At 44.7% G+C, this 27027-nt stretch overlaps 1 protein-coding gene across 2 annotated transcripts in view; it reads left to right on the top strand.

Moving 5' to 3' along the window:
- JARID2 (jumonji and AT-rich interaction domain containing 2) overlaps positions 1 to 27027 on the top strand; it is a gene marked incomplete at both ends in the record, with an annotated part of 243284 nt that overhangs the window by 185038 nt on the left and 31219 nt on the right. For both annotated transcript variants that reach the window (XM_079713196.1, XM_079713195.1), the window contains one exon: positions 11434 to 11610. In XM_079713196.1, the coding sequence (XP_079569322.1) occupies positions 11434 to 11610 (177 nt within the window). The remainder of the gene's footprint in view (positions 1 to 11433; positions 11611 to 27027) is intronic.

Genomic DNA, 27027 nt, shown 5'->3' with positions numbered 1-27027 from the left:
CAAGATGGTTCAGGTAAATAATGAAAGCTCTGTGTTCGTAGGACTCTTCATTGTGTCTTTTTAATCCCACTGGAGCCAAATTTACCTTGGAGCCATGCCTTAACTCTTTTCTTTAGGAAGATTCACTGATTGTGTTCTATTAGGATGTCAGAAAACTGCTCTGCAGATTATGGAATTTAGTTATGAAAGTTTTTACCTATGGAGCGGGTGTGACTTGTTTTTAGAGTGGAATTTGTATGTTTGTGCCATGTGCGTATATATGCATAATTTCTTTTAAATCGTATTTTCTCTGGCTTGGGGTGATTTGGGGAGGACCTCGCTTGGAGAGGCATGCTTATTACTCGAGTAAATGGCACCTAGGGAAAACATTACCAAGTCCCCAGCTTTGACATTTCCAGGCTCTAGACACAAGAGAATCATGTCTTTTCATAGACACAGTTTACTTCTGTCACTTGTCAGATGGAACAAAAGTTTCAGTAAGTGAAACCTAAGGTGTTTAATTTTGGAAAAATGCTCTGAGGCTTGGAAAGTTATTCCTACATTCATGAGCCAGACAATAAAAATAGGTTTCGTTGTTTATTTTAGCTGATATGCAATAAGGTTTTGACACAGAGTATTGCACTCTCTTACTCTTCCTCCTGTACTTTTTAGATTTAAGGTATTTTATTTTAAAAGCCAGGGCTTTGGGCTTCCCTGGTGGCGCAGTGGTTGAGAGTCTGCCTGCCGATGCAGGGGACGTGGGTTCGTGCCCCGGTCCGGGAAGATCCCACATGCCGTGGAGCAGCTGGGCCCGTGAGCCATGGCCGCTGAGCCTGCGCCTCCGGAGCCTGTGCTCTGCAACGGGAGAGGCCACAACGTTGAGAGGCCTGCATACCACAAAAAATAAATAAATAAATAAACAAACAAACAAATAAACCAGGGCTTTGTGAGGTCAGGTGTGTTTACCTGATCTGGCTTTTCTAAAAGCCTCAAATGATAGGTGATTCGCTAAGTACTTCATGATATTGGAAATGTGATGGATTTGGTGGCATTAGATGGCATACTTTAATATGCAGTTGCTTGAGCTAATTAAAACTCATATTTTGAGGTGTACAAGGGTTAAATAGACAAAGCCTGTTGTAGTGGTACTTTAATAATTCTCTTTCAGTTTCAAATGTTGAAACTTTTTTTAGTTATCAATGTATTTCATGTTCCTCTAAGGAAGATCAGCAGAAAAGTTGGAGAAACAGACCAAAAAAAAAAAATCAAAATACCCCTCCGTCTAATCTCCCAGACACAACCACTATTTCTCATCTCCTTGGTGAAAATGTTACTAAGCCTTCTCTGTGCATATACAATACAAGTCACACACCCCAAATGGAATTGCATTATATTTTTATTTTTGCAATCTGGTTTTCCTATTTCACACTCTCACATAAATACCCCTTCCATTTTGTGGATGTCTCATCATTTATCTAATTCTTGATTTACATGTAGATGTATTTATAACTTTTAGGTATCAACTGCTGGTGACACTTCCTCACTTAAGTCTTGGCCTCATCTGGAATCTTAACAGGCAAAGTTGATAGTTGGAAATTTGATTAACTTTCTCTTTTATACCTGCATTCTAATTCTGCCGCTGCTTTTTTCGTATGGGTTCCACACCAAACAGAGCTTGTCTGAGCCCCAAACTTTATGCTTAGCCTCAAGAGCCCGGCCACTCCATCACCCTTTACAGGAGTCTCTGGGTAAAGGAAACGGTCTTGAGAGGCTTCAGTATTGGTGGGAAAGAAAGCCTGGCTGCAGAAATCGTGAAGGAATCAAAGACCTGGAAACGATGTTTGTTGCCAAGGATTACAGATCATCCTTTTCTCCAGTCCTCCGTTGTTACCCGTAATAGTCTCAGTGCTAATTTGGAATATGGAAGAGAATGAATCTTGAGAAAAAGCCGGCAAGTAGAGTTCTTAAGCCTTGGTGTTTGTTACCCATCAGTGACACTCAGCAAGCCCAAGACAACTCCCCACAACTCCGTTAAGTATCTTCAGCGAAAACCTGGGGTGGGGAAAAATGATACCGTTAATAATTCTGGGATTAGTGTGTACATGTCAACACAGCGGCCAGTTGTTCAGGGATAAGAAGCTTTAGAGATTTAAAAAATCTGTCTTAAGGCACGCGGAGACCTTTCAGCTAAGTTTGGCAGGGCTCTCTCCTTTCCTATTTAATATCATGACCTAAAATCTCTAAAGGAAAGGCAGAGTGAATAGTGCAGCCCGCCCGAAGTGTTTGCCTGCAGTGTATTTATCTTTAAATGGCTGCGTTGAAGGGGGTCCACATGGCTCCTGCCAGAGGCATAATTAGCATCTTTTTTTGCTCGTGCACATCGGCCGAGATGGGGGAGGGGTGTGTGCCCGGGGCCGCGTGCCTCGATTCTAACCTTCGCTACATCTTCTGTCACCGATCTCGTTATTCTTAATGAGTTCTGTCTTCTTCTCTTTGTCCTGACTATGATTATTAGCAGGTTAAAAAAAGCTTAACACAGCAGAGCAGTGGCAGGTTAAATGATTCTCTTATTTATATTTTTCTCTTTATGGGGCTCTGCAAACAAGGGGGATTCCCAAGGGGGATCCCTGAAAATACACATCTACACATGGCTCCTTCTTCTGACCGTGGGTGTCACAGTCCAGTGTCACAGTTCGGAGGAAAGAAGAGAGCTATTTTGGAGGAGGAGGTCTTAGGAAAGACCCACACTGTCAGCCGCGGAGAAGCAGTCCTTTCTGTTTTGGGACTGCTTGCCTATTGTTTCGCAGGTCTTAGAGAATCTTCAGCCATCAGCCGTCATTCAATTGCTAATTAATTCAGCAAGCCTTTATTGAACATTTTTTATATGCCAGACACTAGAAAACAGATTAGCAACAGGAAAGCAGTATCCCTGTGGTAGGTGTGATAGACCAACTAGGCAATGCCAGGGTAGAGGGTGCGCATGTGGAACAGGAAGGGACTCTGCCCAGGGCTCTCTGGGATGGAGCTGGCTTTGTAGAAGGAGAAAGTTCTGCAGGAGCCCCTGCCAAGGCCTGGGGTGGTGTTGGGTTTGTTTTCTGGAGGGCCCCTCGTTAAAGCAGGGGAGTTAGACGTGTCCGATTCTGTGGGCCCTGGGCTGGATATTCACTGAGGTTCTTCAGCCGAGAGAAGAGACATCACATGTCCAGACCCTTATTATTGAGTAAGATGCTCCCGGCTAGAGGAAGGGCTCTCCAGCGGGTTATTATAGGAACACAGGCCGGAGGCTGAATGATCCTAGTGGATCTTGGGCAGATGACTTAAACCACTCTCAGTCCAAGTGTCTTCTTTTGTAAAATAGGTGTGTAGTGAGCACACAGTTGCTGTGGAGTTAAAGTCATGGGTGTGAAGCAGGCCAGATGGTGCCTGTGGTGACCATCCAGTGGACTTACGTTTCCCAGTGAATTTAGGCAGACGAAGAGGGTATTGGAGGAGCCTTCCATTTGAAAATGAAGAGGAACGATATGAAAGATCAGCTTAGGAGAATGCAGGTACCAGAAGAGACAGACCACCCATGGAACTCTCTCTAAAGGCAGTCCGTTGGCTTTATTGGTAAGGACCACATGTTTTGATAGAGTACTGGCGTTGGGTACTGAGGAAGCCTGGGGTGATTTAGAGGTCACAGAATGAAAGGGGATTAACCTGCTAGAAAGCAATTAAGTAATCCTGCAGTTGCAAGGAACACTATGGCACTAGTAATGAACTTCCTTGAGCAAAATGGGAATACTTTACATGAACTCTTTGGGGAGGAAGGCCCTCTGTCACAGTGATACACAACTTTTTTTTTTTTTTTTTTTTTTGCGGTACGCGGGCCTCTCACTGTTGCGGCCTCTCCCATTGCGGAGCACAGGCTCCGGACGCGCAGGCTCAGCGGCCATGGCTCACGGGCCCAGCCGCTCCACGGCATGTGGGATCTTCCCGGACTGGGGCATGAACCCGTGTCCCCTGCATCGGCAGGCAGACTCTCAACCACTGCGCCACCAGGGAAGCCCCACAACTTTTTTTTTTGATGGATCCTTTTGAGAGGTGTCGCATCTTAATTTTTGAGAGAGGTAACAGACAAAGTGGTATTCTTGCCACCCTGAGGATTTCAGTGGCCACCCTCACTTTTCTCCAGATCAAACTGGCCTTATGTTCCTCATATGCTTGGTTTTCCAAGAGTCCGTATACTTGGCTGAGTTGTGCTGAGCAAGCAATTTACTTGCCAGGATAGTTTATCAGGCTAGTTATGAAGAAATATGAAACCATCGTGTCCTTAAGCTCCAAGGAGGGGAAGGATGGATCCCCTTTAATTGCTCTGTGACCTCGATCAGTTGTTAAGACTCCAAGACATTTTGCTCAGAGGGTTGGCCCCGCTCCAGACTAGCTGGCCTCCGACCAGGCTTTGCCCTCCCTGCAGATAAAGCAGCTCCCTTCTCCCTGCCAGTGGCTGCTGGCGCAGAGTCAGTATCCTTCTCACAGTTGCCTCTGGCCTCCCCCTTAGTTTCTGGAGAGTCCCTTAGTATTTCTCGTCTTTTCTGAAATCCATTTAGAGAAGGTAGATGGAAGTAAGGATAGCCCTGTTTTGTTTACAAAGCACCTTGCTGGCAGCTGACACTAAGGTCATCAGGATCCATGTCCCAAAGGCAAGGTGCCCCTTCTACTGTATTTACGTCTGATAGGATTTGTGGACACTTCTGTGGTGGAGAGAGAGAGCACAGACTTGGGTGTTCAGGTAGTCTCTGTGTGGCCTTGATGAAGTTAATTTCTGACTTGTTTCCACTTCTGCTAGGTTGAGTGTGCTGTGTGGTGTGATCTGCACATGCAGTTGCTGTGAGGAGATCCAGAGACCTCACTGCATTTGACTGGATGTGTATTCGTTTGTGTACGTTTCAAGCCACAGGTATAGACAGCCTCATGGGAAAGACAGTAAGCAGATTAATTAAATGATACTTTCTCCCATTGCTGTGGTTGGCTAGGTCGGCACGCGAGCTGACATGTCAAGAGGGAACGTGCTTCTCGTTGCCAAGTCCCTCATGTCAGGGCTCTTAGAACACGTGCCCTGCCGTGGGGCATTTCCTAAACGTGCAGTCAGACTGGCGCATCTGGGAGCACGTAACTGAAGAGGGGGACAGTGAAGTGACCGTCATATCATCCCTCCCTCCCCGTTCTTCCTGAAAAAAGGCTCTACGGGCTGAAGGTTTCCAGCTCTCACGAGGCATTACTCTGCCCAAGTTCCAGAAATTCTAGCTGTTGAGTTCATCTTGTGTTTCCATCCTGTTTCTGTGCACCGCACTGCCCCCCTCCCCTTGTTGCCAGTCTGCTAACTTTCCCATTTAGTAAAGCAGAGAGGAAATAAATTGCCTTGGCTCTCACCTGTGGAAAGTGACAGCCTGCTTTTATAATTTTGAGTTGTTTTTGTCACTGAAGCCATGTGTCAGCCTAATAATGGCACTGAAGTGTGGGTGTTGACAGTGCTTTTGCATATGCTACCTCATAGGCCTTTGGGGTCATCACAGATGTTATGTCTGAAGACATTAATCTCATTGTACAGACAAGTAAACTGAGGCTCCTGACAATGGGCACGTGACTGCCAAGCTGATGCTTCATCCTGGACTTTGGGATTCCATGTAGAGTCCTTTTCAATGATTAGCATCCTGTGTTTGGATAACGTGTGTATTATAAGGAAGAGCAGTTCCAGGATGGGCTTCATCGCCCGGGCTCCTCCTTATCCCATAAGGAGTTAGGGGCTCCCTTTGTGTTTGGCCTTTGGCTGGAGGACCGTTTCCCAAGCCCTGCTAAATGTGCCCCTGCTAGTGCCAGAAATGACATTAGCTGCATGTTTAAAAATTTTATTGTAATATTAACTGCATTTTCTTTAGGGCATGTGATATTAATTTTCTAGTGATATAATAGGAGAATCCATTTAAATCATGAATATGAATCACTTTAAAGAAAATAGCAGGTGGATATGGCACATAATCTTAGGGCCTACGGAAGTGGGTGAGGTTTGGGAAGTCTTGGTGTAAATTCTTCTTCCCTGGTAAATTGTAAAGGCCGACCTGGAAGAGACAGGTCATCATTCAGTGTGTTACAGTTGTGCCAGTCTTTCAGGGCGCTTGGTGTTGACGTGTGGGGTGCGTGAGCGTTCAGGGTGAGTACGGATGTCTGGTCTGTGAGGGTTGCTGGTGCCTGGATCAGTGCCGGGTGCATACACAGTGGGATGAATGGACCAAGGCAGTTGTACCCACTTTCTCCCTTGACTCTCCAGTTCCGAAGGATGGACCTCTCTCCTCTCCTCTAACTCAGGAAATCAGTAAATAACTATCCCTTTCTCCCCCTACCCAGGCCCTACCAGGTCACTTTGAAGTTTTGTATTTTAATTTAATATGATAGTAGGGGCTGATTGCTTTCATTCTGTTTGTGTATCCTGAAGATCAATCACGAACACGCCAAATGGGGGGTGGGGACAGCCCAGAGGTTATTAGGTCAAGCTACAGAATTTGACTCCCCAGCTAAATGACAGCGGGCAAGGAATCCCTTTAGGGTCTTTGCAAAATAGAGCTGAGCTATGTTTAGCGTGTTAAGATAAAGAACTGGTCGGGGGAGGGAAGATAATGAGAACGAGGGCTTGTATGTGTACATGATTCACGGAGAAGAATCCAATTTTATAGAAACCACAGCCCAAATTAGAGAAAGCAAGCTTTTGGATTAAAATGATTTCTGTTGTGGTTGTAACATACCACAGTTTGATTTTTGTCCAGATGAAAACATTTGGTTTTCACTTCAGTAAATATTGTGGAGGCATTGCCAGCTAATTCTGAAAAGTAATGAAATACGGCTTTGGCAAAGCGCAGATGCATTCTGCACTCCCGATTCCACCGACTGATCCAAGTTCAGATTTTTTTTCACGTTTGCTAATGTGCTTGAATAATCAGGAGAGAAAAATATGCCTGCGATTTTAATAGAAAACTGTATATACTAAATATACACGTATAACTACCCCCCCCATACCCTATGCAATCCTTAACGCTCTTAAAACACTAAAAACGTTCACTTTTCATTGATTACTCTTTTAAAACTACAGAGTTTGTAAAGGAGCGAGATGGTGTGATTTTGTGTGATAAGCAGCCTGTCTGACTTGCACGAGTGGGGCTTTATACCTCTGATGAGGAGAGCCCACCTGAGGACACCAGGTATGGGTGCTGCAGAGCCCTTCCTTTCTCAGACCTTGTTTTCACCTCCTTCGCCTGTGTTTTGCAGCAGAGCCCTGCTGTAGAAAGGGAAGGTTGTTATTTTCATCCCAGTAGATCCATGCCCATTTTGCTGAATACTGAACCCACAATGAGCTTTTCAAAAGTTTGCCTCATCTGACATTTGGAGGGAAGACGTTTCCCTAATAAATTTTCTAGAGAGGAAGCTTACCTCTTACATGCGAGAATCTATAAGTTGCCAACTATTTTTAACGAAAAATTCTAAAAACACGTACAGTCTTCTGTTTTCAAATACGAAATGTTAATTTAACTTTCTACTCACACAGCCTTGATTTGATTATCTAATATACCTGTTCACCCATTTTATACTGAAGAATGTGGGATAATTTTCACCAGTGATAAACAGCACAGACTTCTGGGTGATTTTAGGGCTTTAAAATATCCTTTCCTTCATCTTTTTCTTTTTTTGTGTGTGTCTAGCAGATTCCTCCTCCTCTAAACTTATTTGTAAATTAGATAATTGAGCTTGTAGCTAGGCTAAGAAGAAATAAATATGCTCTATGTGAATGTCTTGACTAGTTTGGCTTCTCAGATGCTTTTGGTTTTCTTTTATGTATTTGAGGTTCTTCTTCGGCTATTCTCTAGGTATTACCAGACAACAGTCAGTGTTTCTCCATCACCTTGATTATGAAATGTGAGGTGATCTTACTGGTCTTGTGTCAACAAGAAAGAAAGAAGCTATTTTTGCTGCCTTTCCCCTAGTGCTGTGCTTTCTCCTGATCTGGAATGTTGGCTTGGCCTCCCCGTGGCTTTGCAGATGGACATGTCAGCGGGGTCTTAGAGGGATTTCCAGTAGCTACATGGTGACAGAGCTTTGGAATATGCAGCATTAGACTCTGTTGGATTTAGTCTTTACTCCTTGCTTCAGTTTGACTACAAGGTTAATGAGAGGTACGGGTATTCAGGTCCCCAGTAAAATTCTGGAGGTCTGGTTTTTCTGGGGGAGAAGGCTGTAGTTGATGAGGCCACTACTGAGGGACAGGTCATAGATTGGCAGTGGCTTCTTGAACAAAGCCTGGAGAATAGTAAGGCCATACCCAGGCTTGGGGAGAGTGCTGTCCATGATGAGTGGCACCTGCGGAGGGGAGAGTTGGCACAAGCCTAATATTTGAACCAAGGGCATTTTGCCTCTTAGTGGTCCAGTGGTAAGGAATCCGCCTTACAATTCAGGGGACTCGGGTTCTATCCTTGGTCGGGGAACTGAGATCCCACATGCCACGGGGCAGCTAAGCCCGCAGGCCACAACTACTGAGCTCACACGCCTCAACTAGAGCCCGCAGTGCCACAAACTACAGAGGCCATGCCATCTGGAACCCACGCGCCACAGCTAGAGAGAAGCCCACGTGCCGCAACAAAAGATCCCACATGCCTCAACGAAGATCCCGTGTGCCGCAGCTAAGACCCAACGCAGCCAAAAATAAATAAAATAAATAAATAATAAATAAATCTATATAAAAATGGATTCATAAGATTGGTTGTTTTCTGCTTTTGTTGAAGAAATTACCCCATATGCTTTCTTTAAGATGTTAATGAAACTTGGATTCTGAACTGAGCTCCTAACATCCCCTCCATTTTAGTTCTTTGGAACATAAATATAATGTCCACCCCATTCTCAGAATCTTGAATGTAAGGAATGTGATGCTTTATGCATTGGGTTTGAGTTTCAAAAACTCCTCAACAGATTCTGTAGGTGGCAGTTAATTATTTCTCATGTGTTTCATGTAGATTTTACCTCATTCTGTTTGAAACATAGATTTACCTTCCCCCTTTTAAAGTTACTCCCAAATGGCCTCTGTTGCAGTTTATTGCCTTTTCTCCTGCGGGGGGTGGGAAAGAGGAAGGTGAAGGGGGGGGGGTAATGGTTTACTTCCTGGAATTATAGCCTTTAATCCTGCTTCTCTCAGACAGAGGGCAGAGTGGGCTGTGGAAGTTACTGCAGGGTCTACACAAAAACCTGCTTTTCACAGTACTAACCCATTTTCTGATTTCAGCCACTGGTCAGTGCATCCAAGATAGTGTGTAGGAAGGCTCTTCTTTAAAGGAAGTTAGATGTGGATATTCTGATCTCCAAGGAACTTGAAGAGATTTATTTATTTAACCTATTCCTTCTCATTCTACTGAAGAGGGAAATGTAATGGCTGAGTCTGTAACTTTCAAGTGTTGAGTCCCCAGCTCTGCCTGTCTGGCAGCATGTAGTGTGTTACCTTGTGTCATGTTACATGCTAGAATGAGTTGGAGTTTATGGTAAATTTCCTTTTCTTTCTCTTTTTTCTTTTTTTACTCAGAACCTCTTTTGAGTGCTGAAATAAGGTTTCTTCTGCTTTTTCTTAAGTACTTAAAAAGTTAGATTTAGGATCTAATGGTATGGGTATATTTGGCTGTGGAGGTACTTATGTATATCTGTGTGGATGGTAAGTTCCAACTGAAAACTTCTAAGTAGGAAGCTAGTAAGGGTGGTGTCTCCTCTTTCTCTATTCAGTCTTGTACCAGTTGTAAAACCACTTAGTACATGGGTAAACATATTGTTCAGTGGAAATACGGTCAGATACTTCCTCCTCCTCCTTTTTTTTTTTTGAAAAACTTCATCTCTAACTTCTATTTGATTAGACGATTTTCCCCAAAGCCTGTGTCAGACCTTCCTTCTGTTGTAGAACCTGCTTCTAATTGGAAGTGATCAAAGGGGAGAAAACAAAGGAAATGGCTTTTGTCAGAGTGTATCCAATTCTGTTACCCGCAGAAGTTTTGTCACATAGATCCCTTTGGAGTTTCATCTCCATTCAGTGGTGTGACCCACATAACTTGTGGGGTTTTGAGTATTGATAGGTCATTGGCGACAACAAGAGGAAGGTACCGTCTTTGCCTTTGTGTTTCTGGGAGCCGGGCGGTTTTGGTTTCCCACTTCAGTGCCGTGATACCACTCAGTCATGTCCGTCTCCTTGTTAGAACATGCAGCCCCGCAGTTGGACAGGAATGGTTTAAACCATTGTGGTTGAAGTTCGAGATCCCTGTTTGGGAAGGAGAGCAAATTTGGTTACTTGGATCTTGACCTTTGCTCCTGGAGTGTTAGCTCATTCACAGGAAACTGTCGAGAAGAAATGAACTTCACATTTATTAGTTCTTCTGTTACTTGATAGTAGCTCTCCTCAAGGTACCTAATGGGAAAGAAGATTGACGTGTGGCCAGAAATGAACTCAGGGGCTTAAAAAAATTTTGATCCATTAATCAATTAATTTGGGGGATTTTTAACAGCCTTCGGTCCCAAACAGTATACCAATTAATTGACAGATCTCCTCCTGAAAATTCATGATTTGATAAAGAAGAACTGTATTGTGCTTCTTTGTAATATTGAGCTTATTTTCTGGTGATATTGTTCTGTCTTATGTTCAGAAACAAAACCATTTGGGAATGAGGAGGTCAAGGTGTGAAAGGAGTAAGGGATGTGTATGAAGAGGGTTTTTCATGTTTTTAAACCAGCCTTTCAGCTAATGTTATGCAGGAATTTATTTTAATAATTTTACATGCTATTAACCTGATCATCATATCAAAGTAGCTTCCAAATATATTGTGGGTTTTGGGAACCCATCCGGGTCATTCACCCCATATGAATATGAGATAGTTTCCTTCTATAAGGAAATGTCATATTTTGTTTTTACTACTTCTGTCTCATTGTCTCTTCTTTCATTTTAAATTTGTTCGCCCAAATTCTTACTTTTTAAGTCTAGAAAGCGAAAGACATAACCCAGAATAGTCTCTTGTCCTTGACACTGTGGGTAGATTTTTAACAAAAAAATTATTAATTTTTCTTGCTCAGTTCAGTCCTTGGTGGTTTTCCCCTTCCCTTCTTAAGAACTATTCAAATGAGGTTTTTAAAATTTTCATTTGTTACATTTGGTGAATGGCATCATCCCCCTGCTGGGGGATTTTGCTTGAAATCTGTTAAAAGGACACAGATGGAGTTGTATTTCCTGGGGGATGTTTGAAAAATAAATTAAAAATGGCAGTAGAGATAAATAGCTTTGTTTTATCTGCTCAGTCAGGAGGATTTAAGTTTGTAACTTAACGAATGGCTCCATTTGAAGTGCGCCTCTGGAAGGGGTGTGAGGATCCAGGCCTGTGTTTATGCACCTTCTTTTAAACCCACTAGGTTCTCCTGCGCTGCCCAACAGCATGGTATATTTCGGAAGCTCTCAGGACGAGGAGGACGTCGGGGAGGAAGATGATGAGTCAGAAGACGTCAAAACAGCTACCAACAACGCTTCCTCTTCATGCCAGTCAACCCCCAGGAAAGGAAAAACCCACAAGCATGTTCACAATGGACAGGGTAGGCCCACTGTTGAATTTGGGTTAAAAAAGATAAAATCCAAAGCTTTGGGTGAAACGTAGAATCGATCCTATGTTGAGAAGATGAAGGCTGCAGAGCTGGTGGCGAAGCTAGTTTTGGATGCTTCTTTAAGTACCAGGCACTTAGCAGACATTGGTGTAACCCAGTCCAATCAAGTGTGTTCTAGACAAATACATTGTTAAGATGAGGATACATATTCTTATGTTTGCGGAACTGATGATAAATTCCATAAGAGCGGCAGACGTAGGAATTGGAAGAGGAAGACGTCACATCTAAACAGAGATGGTCAAGATGATTTTGTGAAGACGCTATTGTGATGATCAACTTACTGTTGTGATTTTAGCAGGCAGAGATAGTGAAGAAAGGAAAGTGTTATCCAGTGTGTGAAATCAAGTACATGCATATGTATTGTGAACTAGACTGATCTTTTTTCCCCTCCTTGACTGTTAACATCGTGGGGGAGGACATGTAGCCCACAAAACAGGAACAAAAGCGTTGAATATGAGAGAGAGAAAAGTATAAATAAGTTGGCTGTGGAAAGTGCTCAGTGGTTTTTCAACAGGGAGGTGACTTAATTGGAGTTACATTCTGAAAAGATTAAGCTGGCATCAATTAAGAGGATTTCATAAAGGGAAATGATGTAAAGAAGAGGAAACACATTGACAGGCTGTAATTGTAGGCAATTACCTGGCCAAAGGTAACGAGGGACTAAAAGGTGGTCATGGCAGTGTAAATGGGAGGATATAAGTACAACAGTGTGTCGGTAGATACAGAAATACTGCAGCGAGTAGGGTTGAGAGGACTTGATGACTAATTGGATTAGCAAGGGGTGGGGGGAAAGGAAGTAAGAAAAGACGAAAGAAAAGGAGAGTGGAGCGGGGAGCATGAGGCTGGGAGAGGTGATGGCTGTTTTCTGTGAGTTCTTAACCAGGTCCTTTGCTCGAGATCATACTTCCATTGGGACTCACGGAGACCCTAGAAGGTAGAGCGTCCCCGTCTACAAATGGCAGAAAACCAGTGCTGCCCAGTAGGTGATTGAGGCAGAGGAGAGCTGCTCATTGTTTTCCCTCCACGGCTGTGCACTGAAGTACTCCTTGTCTTTCTGGACCCAGTGGGAAGTGGAGGTGCAGGACCAGCATCGCCTAGAGGTGACAGGAGTCCGTCTCACCTGCACCATGGCTGGGCATTTCTGCCTTGTCAGTTGAGTGATTATTCATCTGTCCTGCTTCCTGCTTAGGGCTGTGTTAGGTGGCATAGAGACATGACAGAATGTGACTCGAGGACCTGACAGTTTGTTGGGGAGATGAGGTTAATAATCTCAGTGCATAACTCAGTATTTCTCAGCCTCCGCCGCCTCATCTGTAAGGTAGGGATTAAGTGAAGTGTTTGTGTAGCCTGTTAGCTGTGTGTGTAGACATGTTCATAGTTAAGGGGTGGCTTCTCTAACTTCCTTTTAGTGGGTGGTGTTTCAGTAATCCCCTTTGTGAGAGGGTGGATTGAGGGCTGTTTTCCATGAATGACAGTAAAAATATGAGCGTTTTCAGGATGGGTTCATCTACGTTATCTCTTTTGATTCCATCTGCTTACTCTACAGCAGAGTCATTGGGAGGTGGTCAGGGCAGGAGGTGCTTCTTGCTTTACAGTTGAAGAAACGGAAGATCTGATACCTTGCACCCATCACCCAAAGTGGCAGATTGCAGTCAAGATTTTTGAAATGCCCCCCGCGCTAGACACTACTCTGTAGTAAGGGTGAGCATGTGAACCAGTCGTACTTTGCGGTGGGTCCAGTCTGTGCTGTGATGGTGGCGCTTCCACTCTCGTCTGCTCGACAGCAGCAAAGAGCCAGTGCCACAGGCCATGGCCTGGGAGACACAGCTCTGCGTGGGTCTCCAGTTGTGCTGTTGCCACGTGGCTTTCATGTCTTTGGAGGTTTCATGTCTTGAAAACCCAAAGGATGGCAGTGCTTGCTTCTCTGCGAGGCCAGTGGAAGGAGTGGGCTGAAGCCAGCTCGGACGTGCACGGGCCGTTAGGAAAGCTTCTCCAGTGTCAAGTGACCCAGAGAAAGATGAGAGTTTTGTTGAAAAAGAAGTCAGCTTTGGAGAAGGCCAGTTCCTGCCTCAGATTCGGTATTTCAAAAAAACACTGAGTTCTCAACACCTAGTTAGTCGAGCTTACTTACCTGCCCTGTTCTACATCCTCTGTGACATGAAGAAGGCCGATGACAAGAAAGCGAACTGCCACCAGTAGGTTATTAAAGCAAGACTTAGTGACACTGGGGAGTAAGGCCCCCCCCGGCAGGAGGGCGTAAGGAGATTCCTGAGGGTACTGTCCTCGGCAGCAGAGATTAGAGGGCCATCACCCAAAAGTGGTGAAACGAAAACGTAATAATCTTTGAAAACTGAACATTTAGCTGTGGAATAGTGTTCCTTTCCCAGCCATTTCTAGATAATTGAAATTATACTGTAACACCAAATTGCATAACACACACATTTGTCGTTCCCCCCCGTTCTGTTCCCATAAAGGTCTTTATCAGCGTCAACTAGTCACCAGGAGCTTCCTTTCCTGCCCCTTTTAAGGCTTAATTAGCTGTGTCTTGCTGGGTAGGCATTTAATTTCTCTGATTCTTAATTTCCTCTTCTATGAAACAAGCAGGATAGTGTAGGTGGGCATTCATTTTGTTCCTTCCTTCATTTATATCCCGGAATAAAGAAATAGTTAACTGCGTGTGTCTCGGGTACAGGAATCGTTACCATTGAGATCTGTTATGGTGGATGGTGGGCATTGCTGTGTGTTAAAGGGAAGTGGCTTTTCCAGGATGACCTGATTAGCTGGGTGAAGATCCCTAACTAAAATTTTATTCCTGGAATCCATTTTTTTCCTCCCTGAGACATAGTACCATTTTCAGATTTAAAACATTTATATCGCACCCTGTTTTCATCTCCTTCTCATTCCCATCTATACTGTATCTTCTTGTCCCTATTAGGACCCATAGGAAACTTGGTACCCTGTTGTCTCCCGCAGAGTATGAGTTGCAGAATGGCAGCAGTGAACCCCAGGACTCTAGTGGTTTTCACAAGAATCCTCCAAGCAGTCAGGCTGGGATCACTGAGAACTCTGTTTCTATGATTAGCAAATACAGATCAAACAGTGGCAGAATTCCCGTGGCAGCTTAAACTTGTCTTTCCTGCTTTGTTTTCACTGAGACCCTTTTCTTTGTAAATATAGAGCAGCATTTCTTGAAATTCCTTGTAATGGGATTTCATCTTGGGTACCTATCAGTTATAAAACGGATATTTGTTTAAACGTGACATCTGTCAACAGAATGAAACAGATATTCCTAAAGAGGGTTCACTTGTAATAGAAAGTTCTCTGCGGGAGTACAGAAGGTGTTTACCTGGTCTGTTGGCATGGCATCGGGCCAGTGGCTTTATCGGTAAAGAAAGCAGATAGATGGTCGGTGATTATGTATATGAGGAAACTGCTTGGGCTCACCCAGGACCAGCCCTGATTGACTTTGTTTCTTCTGTCTGGGCTTCAGAGGGGGCCTCCTTCAGGCTCAGAAAACTGATCTTTTGCAGTTTAGGTTCAGAGAGCACCTGCAGAGCCCCAAGCTTGATTAGATTTGCAAGGCACTGCTGACTGGTTGCGTCCTAATGAGCCGCAGGCCGGTGTCAGAGGGTTCCTGAGCCATGAGGCCAACCACTTGGGCATGCCGCTCCCCAGAGTGGATGAGAGGGCCCTGTGGTGTGACACCTGTGACACGAGGAAGCCAGTGATGCTCTTGTCCTGCTTCACGTGGTCCTCCCACGCCTCAGCCCCCATTCCCTGGTTTTAGAGGGCACTTGGTGAACATAAGCTAAGAATCATTCTTGCGAGTAAAGTAAGTTCTCTGACTGCATGGGAAGAAAAGGCGGGCTACAGTTCGTGAATGAGATGAGGGTGTTCCTTTTCCCTGCCCTTGCCTTAGTTTTTGATTGACTGATTGATGGATACTTGCCTCAGTTTTACTCCCTTATTTTCCAAAAAGTAAAATCTACAGACAGATCATCTCCGTTTCCTTCTGATTTTGGACTGAGGTGAACAGTGTACAAGTGTTAAAATAGATTTTCTAACAGGGAAAACCTGGATGAGGCCATAATCACCATGTGGTCAAGCAGGTCCTCAGAATTGCGGACTTTTTCCACATGAGAGAGTGGAAAAGCAAGCAGCCTTTGTGTTCTTCTCCCTGACACAGGATTTCTCTTGGCCAGCGGTGCTTGCCCCTGCTTCGTATGCTGTTGATGTCGAGGAGTATCGGGAAGTCCAGCAGCATCTGAACCCTCCCCCGGGAGCAGCACCCTCACTGAAATGTGGGGAGATAAATGCACAGAAAACCAAATGGGGAAAACTAACTCTTTATTACGGGGGTAGTAGCTTTGGCCCAAAACCCTGATTTGGCGGCAGGTCCAAAGTTTTATTTAGGCTGTGTTGGTTTGAAGAGGTGAGAACCCAAGCTGCCGATGGTGTCCTGCTTTATCTCGTTTCTCCCCTAAACTTGAACCCCAGTGAAGCAGCAGTTTCCCTACAGAGCAGGAGTGGAGCTAGTGGAAGCTGATGCCAGGAGAGAACGCACGCTCCCCCTGCCCTCCCCATAGGTGTCTAATGGGGCCTGGCTGGGGCAGCGCTCAGCTTCCCAGGGATAGGAGCCCTGACCCCAGTAGTCCCCTGCCAGAGCCTGGTGACCCCAGGCACATGTTTAGTTGTGCAAACATTACAGAGGACTCAAATGTTCTCATTTACAACCCACTGCGCATCCTAATGGAAGTGGGTGTGTTTATTAAAATGCATGATCTGAAATGACAAGGATGGCATCACACGTGCTTTTGACCTTGGCTCAGCACTCAAGGGTTACCATAACAATGCCTCCAGCAGCTTCTATTTCGATGGCTCTTCAGAGTTTCCAAAATGTGCTTCAGTGTACAGAACCTCAAATGATCCTAACAGTAGAGCCCTTAGGTAATCTCTGTATTTGGCTATCAAACAACACAATCAAAACGTGGCTCTTGTATTTGTGTTACAAGTTGGTATTTGAAGGGGCTCGGTTTTTGAGAAGTTCTCGTCATTGGTAATTGTTTTTCAGCAGGGTAAGTGAGGTAGGGGAGAGGAATTAATGCTTTTGTCTGGAATGATTCTGGCTTTGGTTTTTCCTCGGTGGTGAGGCATTCCTTACCCTTTGCACAGGAGAACTCAGTGAGGGTGGATTGTTCACGTCAGCCCCATGTTGCATATTCTCCACATGCTTGTTTTGTACTTAATGAAACAGGAAGGGAGTAGCAGAGACCACTGTTTCTTAGTGTGCTCCTCTTTCTGAAGAAGGACATTGCTCACAAGTCTTTTTTTTTTTTCTTTTTTTCACAAGTCTTTTTAAAACAACATGTCGTCGGACTCCCAGCTGGAATAATTTCATTGCTTTTGGATTGACATGGTCGGGGTGGGGGGGAGTTGTGTAAGGGCCGAAAAGCGATTGCTTGGGTGACTTCACCACATTTCTGCCCTGTGATTGCCTTTGAGGTGCATTCAGCAGCCCCTCTGTCTGGGTGGTGGAGGGGTGGGTTGTGTGGGAAGAGCCAGGGTCCCCCCGTGTGCCACGGGGAGATGCGCTCCAGCTGAGAAACGCTTTTTCCTTTTACCTTCCACCCCTCTTCCATTTGGGGCCACTTGACCTAGTGGCTGAGATCAGGACACAGATCAGGACACTGAGGCTTGTCTGCCCATATGCGGTTGCAACTTCGGGCACTTTTAGTCTTCTTATCTTTAAAGAGGTAGGAGGAGTGCTTTTTCATAGGTTTTTATTTTATTTTTAATTAATTAATTAATTAGTGACTATGTTGGGTCTTCGTTGCTGTGCGCAGACTTTCTCTAGTTGTGGCGAGCGGGGGCTACTCTTCATTGCGGTGTGCGGACTTCTCATTGCAGTGGCGTCTTGTTGCGGAGCACGGGCTCTAGGCACGCGGGCTTCAGTAGCTGTGGCGCACGGGCTCTAGATCTCAGGCTCAGTAGTTGTGGTGCACGGGCTTAGTTGCTCCGCGGCATGTGGGATCTTCCTGGACTAGAGCTCGAACCCGTGTCCCTTGCATTGGTAGGCAGTTCTTAACCACTGCACCACCAGGGAAGTCCTTTCATAGGTTTTTGTGACTGGCAAATGAGTCAATATAGGTTTTATTCCTATGTGGTAGAGAACACTGTATTGGCTGTTAACTCCACGTGTGAGTGAGAAGATCTGGAAGTCTAGAACAACCTTGCAGTTGATAAGAGAATCCTGGAAAGTTAGTACGTTTCAGATACCTGGCACGCAGTGAGGGCTGCCCGAGGGGGCTGCTGTTAGCACTGTGACGTTACTGACCGCATCTGAAGGAGTTGCTCCGAGTGTGGTAAATGGTCGCTGGTGACACCTGTCCACCAGTATGAGCAGCCCGTCCCCATTTCTTTTCATCTTGCTGAAGCGTTTGCTCTCTCGGTCCACGCGGGACCTTGGGGATATACACACACATCTAGGACCGCTCTGGCCCCTGGTGGTTTGGTGTGCGGACGGCCGCCTGGCTTTTCCATTAGGGTTCAGGAGTGGGTAGGGATGGCGTTTCATTTGGGGGTGATGAAAACATTTTAAACTTGTATTTTTGTGGTGATGGTTGCACAACTCTGTGAATATGCCAGAATCCACTGGATGGTACGCTTTGAATGGGTGTGGATCACATGCTATGTGAATAATAGCTTACTAAAGAGAAACGAAAGTCTGTTAGCAATGAGTGAGTGACAGATGCACTCAGCCCAGCGCCTGGTGCTTGATGAGTTCTCAGAAAGGGGGTGCTGGCTACTGTCCTGTTGCTGGCCTCAGGCCCCATGACTCTTCTAAAGAACTGTAATACTCTGCAGTTCTGAAGAAATTAAGATAATGTATTCGATTTTCAGAATCTTTAAACAATTTTGTTGTCCATACTTGCCTGGGATATGTTTATATCATACATATTATGAATTGAATCTCTGAGCTGTTCACCCAGCTGCTCAGTATTTAGTGTTTCCAGCTAAATTCATCTGTCTTGTCTTAAGGGGACTTTTTAGTCACTTGGGAAGTTGTGCTGTTCCCAGAGTCTATACAGTGTGAGTATAGGATTTCCAAAAGTCATTCCTTTCCTGGCTGGAGGGTTGGTGTGGTACAGTAGCAGATCTACAGAATTTATTTGGAGAACCTTGAAAACAGTCCTTATTACACTGCAGATATTTCTTTATTTGGTTTTCTGTACTAATATTTTTACTCTGCAAATAACCAATTCTTCTCTAACTTGTAGAGTGATTGTGTACATGGAGTGCCTTCCAGTTTAACTCTTGTGCACACTTTGAAGGTGTCTCTCTCCCCCAGTTTGTTGTGAATAGTTAGAGCTTCCTTGTTCAGATCCGAAGGTGGGCTAGAGTCTTGCCATTCACTTCAGAAGTGGTTGGCCTTTTAGAATTCATATCCTTGAATGCAGGGCTTTATGAAACCCTGAGCTACGAAAACAGTTCATTCATTTGCTCTTCCACAGTTGACGCTTGTCCCCGTCTGAGTATAACCCATAGTTCTCTGCTCTGTCTTATTTCTGGAGGGTGAGAAAGTATGAGATTCCTCTTGGACCACTGCCCACCCTCCCAGCAGGCCCTCAGCCTGGGCAGTCCTCTGTCCTTGCCATGGCACGTTGGAGAATGCAAGAGCCATGGAGCCACCAGAATCGGGGACAGGCAGGGGGTCGGTCACCATCTGGCCATCCGTCATGTCCTTTCCTTGGTTCCTTTGGGGGCCAAGGGGGCCAAGAAACCATTTTTCTATGACAGAAGCCATTCATTTGGATTGATGGTCTTTCTGATGCCCTGACCTTTATATTCTCATAAAGGTCATGTGCCATTTTCAAACTTTGGTATCTGCAGTTATTAGGATCCTATGTAAGAAACGTGTTTAATTGGCAAATCTGTCTAACTCTGTCAGGTACATTACATCAGTATCCATAATGTGTTCACATTTCTAGATCTTGGAACCCTGGTAATAACCAAGTTTTGATAGGAAAAACATTCTATGACTTACAGATTCAGGTTCTTACAAAGAGAAGAAAATCCAATTTGCTTTAAAAATTCTTTTCAAGAGATTTGTTTCCTGTTTCACACGTAACCGAAGTGGTAAGATTTCACTGAGTGTAAATTCCAGAGGGCTTCGGTGTAAACCAGTAGAACGTGCTTGTGATACTGGCTCAGGGTGCTTGGAGGCCTCTGTAGGTTTCAGCCCTTGCTGTGGGCTCCCAGCGTGACCTAGATCCTCATGGGGCTTATGCTGACCTACAAGTCCTGGCTTTCTCTACCGTGACACGTGACTGCCGTAGCTAAGTCAGTGGAGCCGTTTTTACCCAGGGCAAACCGGGTTACAGCACTCACACAGGCGGCATTAAAATCCTTTTGAACTGTTGGCACAGGTTGGCAGACACATTCCATTGTTTTCAGACAATAGTGACTCAAAGTTGAACTGGCTCCAGGGAGCCAGTGCGGCTTTTGTACAGTAACAAGGATTCAGTGCCAGCCGATTGATGGAGTCTGTCTTCCCCGAGTCAGGACGCCTTGTAATGACACGAAGCTTACATTTAAATATCTGGCTCCGGATCAGAAACTTGGCGTGCTTCTCTTTTCCTTTCTGTAGCACAGTCTTCTCTATTTACAGCGATTCTTTTTTTGTTCCTTCGGTTTGTTTTGGGGGTGGGACGGGGAGCAGGTCTTATTTGAGGTAATTTGGGGGTTAGTCCCACGTTCAGCTTCCTGCTTCTTCTTTCCTCCTGTGCATCGTGTGTCTGCTGGCAGACCTTCCGGCCCAGCTTTTGGGAATGGCTCTTGTATTTCTCCTTCAAGGTGAAGGTTAGATGTGCTGGGTCATCTCAGGATATCAGGACTTTTGCCAGATGCCAAGCAAGGAGTCCTCTTCCCTACTCATCTAATAAAAAAGCTGCTGTCGTTCAGATGAGGTGCCTTTGGCAGCACAAATAATTAGCAAGATTGGGGCGCCTGGCTCTGGCAGGGGAAGCGGGCAGGCAGAAGTGCCTCTGCTGGCCTGTGCGCTCTGTTTAAAGGGAATGACTGTTTTCAGATGTGGGTCTTTGCTGTTATCGTGGGCGCTTTTAAGAAGATCACCTTTCTTATATTTGCACAACTCCTTTCTCTGAAGAACGGATAGCATACTTTACATACTTTATTTGGAATACTTTAGCGATTCCTGGGGGGCAGATAAGGGCAGGCAGCTGGTTTGTTTTGTAGTTGCGGGAATTGAGTCGCAGATGTGTTTGGATCTGGTGGCTAGAAATCGCAACCAAACTATCCCTGTCCCTCCAAGAGGTTGTGTATGGAGTGAGGGTTTTAAAGACCTTATGATCAGCATTTTATCGACTGCCTTGTGGATCCCCCAAGAATCTCGTCCGGATCTGTGTGGACAGAGTCAGATGGGGGAACACCGTTTAGTACAGACTCTGGAGCTGTAGACGTGAGTTCCTCCTTGGAAAGCATCGCTTTCCACCTCACAAATGATCGCGGGATTGCTGGTGAAGACGTTTCTAAAGTGCCTTCTTGTCCGTTTCTTTTTCATCCCTTTCTGGGAGCAAACCTTACCTTCTGAAGTGACCCTAAGTCAGAATACCAGCCTTTGGATGTAAAGGTTTTGCTTGCCGTGGTGTGGAAACCCTCGTCTGCAGACCATTTAACTTTCAGAGTATGTGTATACAAATCAATATATTTGTCTCTGTTCATTAATGCAGAGGTGTTTGTATCTGAGTACAATACAATTTCCTAATATGGTTCACTGTGATAAATGCTTTTTTCCTCTCCTTAAAGAAATGAGTCCAGTTATTTCTTTTAATTGGAGACAGTGTGTGTGTGTCCTCTGTACATCTCGAACTTTCTGTCTCTTATGTTCACAGGGTTTAGGCTTTTCCTGTGAGAGTGAATATTTTTTCCTTTCCCCTTCTCTCCTCTTCTGGAGAATCTTACAAATTAAGACAAAAGATAATTACTTGGAGGAGCAAAACTGCAGGTTCCCACGACACTTAAAATTAATGAGCTGTTGAGGACAAAACATACCTCGTCTCAGGCACCATCATCTTCACCTAACAAGCGCCACCCCCCCGTCCACCTCCCAGTGACACGTGAGTTGGCTTTTTGGCTGTGTTTGCCATTTGGGTGGACGGCTGCTGTAAAACAGCAAGGTGGTTACAGAAAGAGGATTCCTTTGAAAACTCCCCCTTTGTTTGCAAATCCAAGTTGATTTTATTCAATTTTTAATTTTTGTATTTTTGAAAACCTTCCCCTTTCCAGATCATCTGATCAAAATAGTCTTTAGTAGAAACTTGTGCTGCAGTTCACAGAGCAGCCACTTTGGTTTATTACGTTAAGGGCGCGTGCCTCCCTCTTTCCTCTCCTGCCTGTGATCAGGGTCCCCTTTCCCCACAGTGTTTTCCTGGGGAGTCATTTTTGGTGCTGGTGGTGTCAGAGTACAGGGCATTAGAACAGAAGCAGAGTTGTGCATTGTTTCAGGTACAGATAATGACAGTGCAGGCTCTGTCCTCCCGCCCCCGGATCTCAGAAAGATGTTGCTGGCTAACCACAGTGCCAGCGTTTAACTAAGTTCCTTGACGTCTCTTTCTAGCAACTGGCCTTGCCCCCATGGTTCACCTGGAAAAGAAAAGAGTGACAAACTGTGAGCACTGGTGCCCTGATGCCCATCTGGCCTTGGCCCGGTCATGGTGTGGTGATCCTTACAAGCTAATGCTTGCCCACTGCTGCCGCAAAGATCCTTTCTAGACTAATATTTTCTCACTGAATCCTCCAAACGACCCTATGAGATAAGTAGTTAATTGGGAAACTAAGGCTTGGACAGGAAACCAGTCCAAGGTCAGATAGTTAGCAAATGATTTATTTGGATTCAAATTTAAGTAGCTTCATTTTAGAGCCTGAGCTTTTTGGGGGGTTTGTAGGTCTAGACATAAGTACAGGGGCCCTCAAACCCTCTAGTAAACCATGGGGTAGCTAATAACCACGGAAAAGATGAGCCAGCCTACTGGTTTCAGGCTTGTTGGTCTCAAGACCCGTTTCTGCTCTTAAAAAAATATTGAGGGACCCCAGAAGGCTTTTATTTTGTGGATTGTATTTATTGATATTTACCATATTAAAATTAAAAACTGAGGTAATTTAGAAATATTTACTCATTTAAAAATAACACAAACCCCATTACATGTTAACACAAAGAACAGTGTCATGTAAAGGGACAGTATTCCAAACCCCAAAAGTTATAGGTGAGGAGGGTTGCATGATTTTCCATTTTTGCAGATGTCCTTGAAGTCTGGCTTAGGAGATGATTGCTAGATTCTTAGGTCTGCTTCTGCATTCAGTCATATACGAAGAAAATCAGTCTCAGACAGAGAGGTGGTTGGAAGAGGGAGGAGCCTTTGTGAAGATTTTATTCTTTGATTTCACACCCAGACTCAACCAGTGGTAGTTTCTTCAAGGTCAGTTGTTACCATCATCTGAACCCACATCGGTGAGCTTCTCATGCTCTGTTACGTTAACATCCGTTGGTTTGCCTTCTCCCTTGAGTGGCTCTCTGACCCACACACAATTTTGTAATGTCTTGTATTGATTATTTGAAAATAATGGTTCACTGGGTTATCCACCCCTACCAGTCATCGGCGCCGTCCGTTACGCTGTATCCAAGAATCTTCTCTCTGCACTGAACTCATCGGGAAAGTCTTTAAGTGTTGAGAGGCCGTCAAACTCATGGTGGCAGATACAGGTTTTCCAGAATTGTCATTTTTGCCTGAAATCGTGAATTCTGTCATTGGCAGCAAACACTGTTAGTTACTTTTTCCTTGACAGGCTCAGTTTATTCATTTTTGAGAAAATGGCTGACAAATAAGTGCATCGGTTGTCCTTTCAAATAGAAATAGCATTCCGTGAAAAAGCAGCTAGCTTACAACTTAATTTCACAAGTGCTTTTCCCTAGGAATAGTCATCATACTGGTATTCAGGAGAAATGCCTTATGTGTGGTTCCTTTTTTAAAAAAAATAAATTTATTTATTTATTTATTTTATTTATTTTTTTGGCTGCATTGGGTCTTTGTTGCTGCGCTCGGACTTTCTCTAGTTGCGGCGAGCGGGGGCTACTCTTCGTTGCGGTGTGCGGGCTTCTCATTGCGGTGGCTTCTCTTGCTATGGAGCACAGGCTCTAGGCATGCGGGCTCCAGTAGTTGTGGTGCATGGGCTCAGTAGTTGTGGCGCGTGGGCTCAGTAGTTGTGGCTCACAGGCTTAGGTGCTCCACGGCATGTGGGATCTTCCCAGACCAGGGCTCGAACCCGTGTCCCCTGCATCAGCAGGCAGATTCTTAACCACTGCGCCACCAGGGAAGTCCTGTGGTTCCATTTTTGTCACACAAAGTATGTGTATTCCAGGGTTGAGATTTAATACTGTTAACAATTTCTATTGCTTTATCACTTTCCAAAGTGAAACTTTTTTTTTTTTTTTTTAACCGCTAGTAACTGGTAATGAAGAAGACCAGTATTTGTTCATTGAGTTTGGTGCCACTGCATTGATTTGTGTTGAATTTTGCTACCTGTTGCCATTTTCTTTTGTTTTTGTTTTGTTTTTAGTTTTATGGAGATGTAATTCACATATCATAAAATTTACCCACAGTGTACAATTTAGTAGTTTTTAGTATATTCACAGAGTTGTGTAATGATCATCACAGTCAACTTTAGAACATCTTCATCGCCTTCACCCTGAAAAATCTGTACCCATTAGGAGTCATTCCCATTTTCCTGAACCCTCCCCAGCCCCTGGCAACCACTAACATACTTTCTGTCTCTTATGTATTGGTCTAGTCATTTCATAGGAATGGAATCCTATAACAGGTGACCTTTTGTCCTTAGCTTCTTTCATGTCCCATAATGTCTGCAAGATTCGTCCATGCTGGAGCATGTATCTGTTCCCGATTCCTTTTTATGGATAGATAACACCCCATTTTGTTTAGCTAAATGCCAGTGCGTGAACCTTTGGATTTTTTCCTCAGTTACTAACTGTTGTTAATATTTCTGCTCTGAACATTCGCTTACATGTTTTTATGTGGACATATTTTTCATTTCTCTTGTGCTCATACCTGGGAGTGGAGTTGCTGGGTCATATGGTGACTCTGTTTCACATTTTGAGGAACTTCCAGATGGTTTTCTACAGTGGCTGCACCATTTTACATTTCCACCTGCAGTGTTTGAAGGTTCCACTCTGCATTCTCACCCACACTGGCCTTTATCCATCTTCGTGAACATAGCCGTCCTAGGGGATGTGAAGTGGTATTTCATGGTCATGTTGGTTTGCATTTCCCTGATGGCTGATCTACCTTTAGCCATTACCATCACTGAAATGTCAACGCAGTAAAAAAGGTAAATACTCTCAGGACAATTAAGAAAGTACTTTTGACCTAGGGGATCCCCTGAAAGGGTCTGTGGGTCCCCCATGGGTCAGGTCGCTCGTTAAGCTCGTAGAACAAGGAGGGCTGTGGCTTCAGCATCGTATTTTTCCTTGTTTGGCCAGGACGTTGGCACCGCCTGTGTTTTCCCATGAAATGGATATTGGGAGGCAGTGGTAGGCAGCCGGGTCGAGTAGGAGGTTATGGTGAGTCTGCTTAGGCCCGCCCTTGGGCTGTATTGAAGCCCATTCTTCTACTGCATCTGCGGGGAGGACGGGAGGCCAGAAGAAGAGCTCTTGCCACAATCTGTGTGTAGTAACCTGAGACGGTCCTTTTAAAGAGGCAGCAGCAGTAAGGTCTCCCCAGTGCCGAGTGCCTGCTGAACCCAGACAGGGCACTGCACACTCTCCACGTAGGAGCATGTGGTCCCCAGCCTTGGCCAGAAAACGGAGGATTTACACAGCTTGCCCAGGTGCAGACAGTAGGGCTGGGAATTGAACCACTCATACAATCTTGTGAAAGGGAACCAACCCCCAGAATAAATTTGTTTTGTAACCAAACAGAGAAGTAAGTAATTCTAGAATTAGCACACTGCTCATCTTGGTGGCAGTAGCAAAGCTCAGGAAAGTATGGAGTATTTAAGATTAAAAAAAAAAAAGGATGAAGCTTCCTGTGCTTTGTTTCAATAAAGGAGCATGTGCACTGCCTGAGAAAATTGGTGAATGGTCAAGAATTGCCTAGATTCATGTTCCTTGGCTTGATTTTTTTTTTTTTTTTAGTTTCTGCTTTATAACAAAGTGAATCAGTCATACATATATATCTGTTCCCACATCCCTTCCCTCATGCATCTCCCTCCCTCCCACCCTTTGGCTTGATTTTTAATCACATTGAAGTATGACTTCTTATGGATGTTGCTTCTCATTTGTCTGGAAAGCGAGTGCAGATATTGCCAGCTTGGGTATGATGGATGGATTCTGACAATGTGTAGTTAGTTACACTTAGAATAAATGCCAACCATTCGAAGCGCTCCGTTTTTCTGTAACAGAGTAACCAGCAGAGCCTTGCACAACACAGGATCATATACCATATTTTGCTGTGGCGTGGTCTTTACGTCTGTATTGCACATCTATTTAGAGTGTGTAATCACTGGGGCTGTGAGCAGCTTTAGAGATCAGGGCTCACAGCCCATCCAGATATGGAAAACGTGAATCTCTGTGTTACACCATATACAGTGTAATAACAAGTGCACTAAAGAAGCAAATCTAAGCGATCGAATCAGAAACAATTGGGGGAAACTTAGAGGAATATCATACCATCTGAAAATATGTTAGGATATTTTTTCTTCTTCTTCATGCGGGGTGCTGCTGGCTGCATGTAAGAAGGTCCCCACCTCTGCTCAGCTTCATGGGAGAACTTTCTAAGCTAAGAAACTTAAAAAGTGGGTTAGCAGATTTAGCAACATAACAGATGGAAAAGCAAAAAAGAGGAAAATATTTGCAATCTACAAGGCATAAATGTAGTTTAAAGGACAGACAAATGGGGGTGACAAAGAAAGCGTTGAAGGCACTGGGGAGGGCATCCTTGGAAGACATACGTTACTGTCTTACGGACCAGCGGGAGAGAGGGTTTGACTTCTGTGTCTTTAAGCTCCAGGAAGAGGTTTCAACTCAAAGGAGGAGGAAGGTTTTCTTTACAGCTGCCTGGTCCTGTGGTGACGTCTGCCTGGGATTCTGCAAGGCATGGTTGGGGGGTGGGTAGCCTTGGAGTGGAGGTACCCAGTGGGCGGGTGGGCACAGTGACCTTTCAGGGCTCCTTCTGTCAGGAAATGCTCCAGGAGCCTTTTTAAAATGACAGCCGAAAGGGCTCACTGGCTTCCCTGGCTGTTCCGCCTGGAGCTCGTGGG

Source organism: Hyperoodon ampullatus (assembly GCF_949752795.1).
Source record: "Hyperoodon ampullatus genome assembly, chromosome: 10".
Classification (NCBI taxonomy): domain Eukaryota; kingdom Metazoa; phylum Chordata; class Mammalia; order Artiodactyla; family Ziphiidae; genus Hyperoodon; species Hyperoodon ampullatus.
Note: the sequence above shows the minus strand (reverse complement) of the source record. Positions and strands in the feature narration are given on the sequence as shown.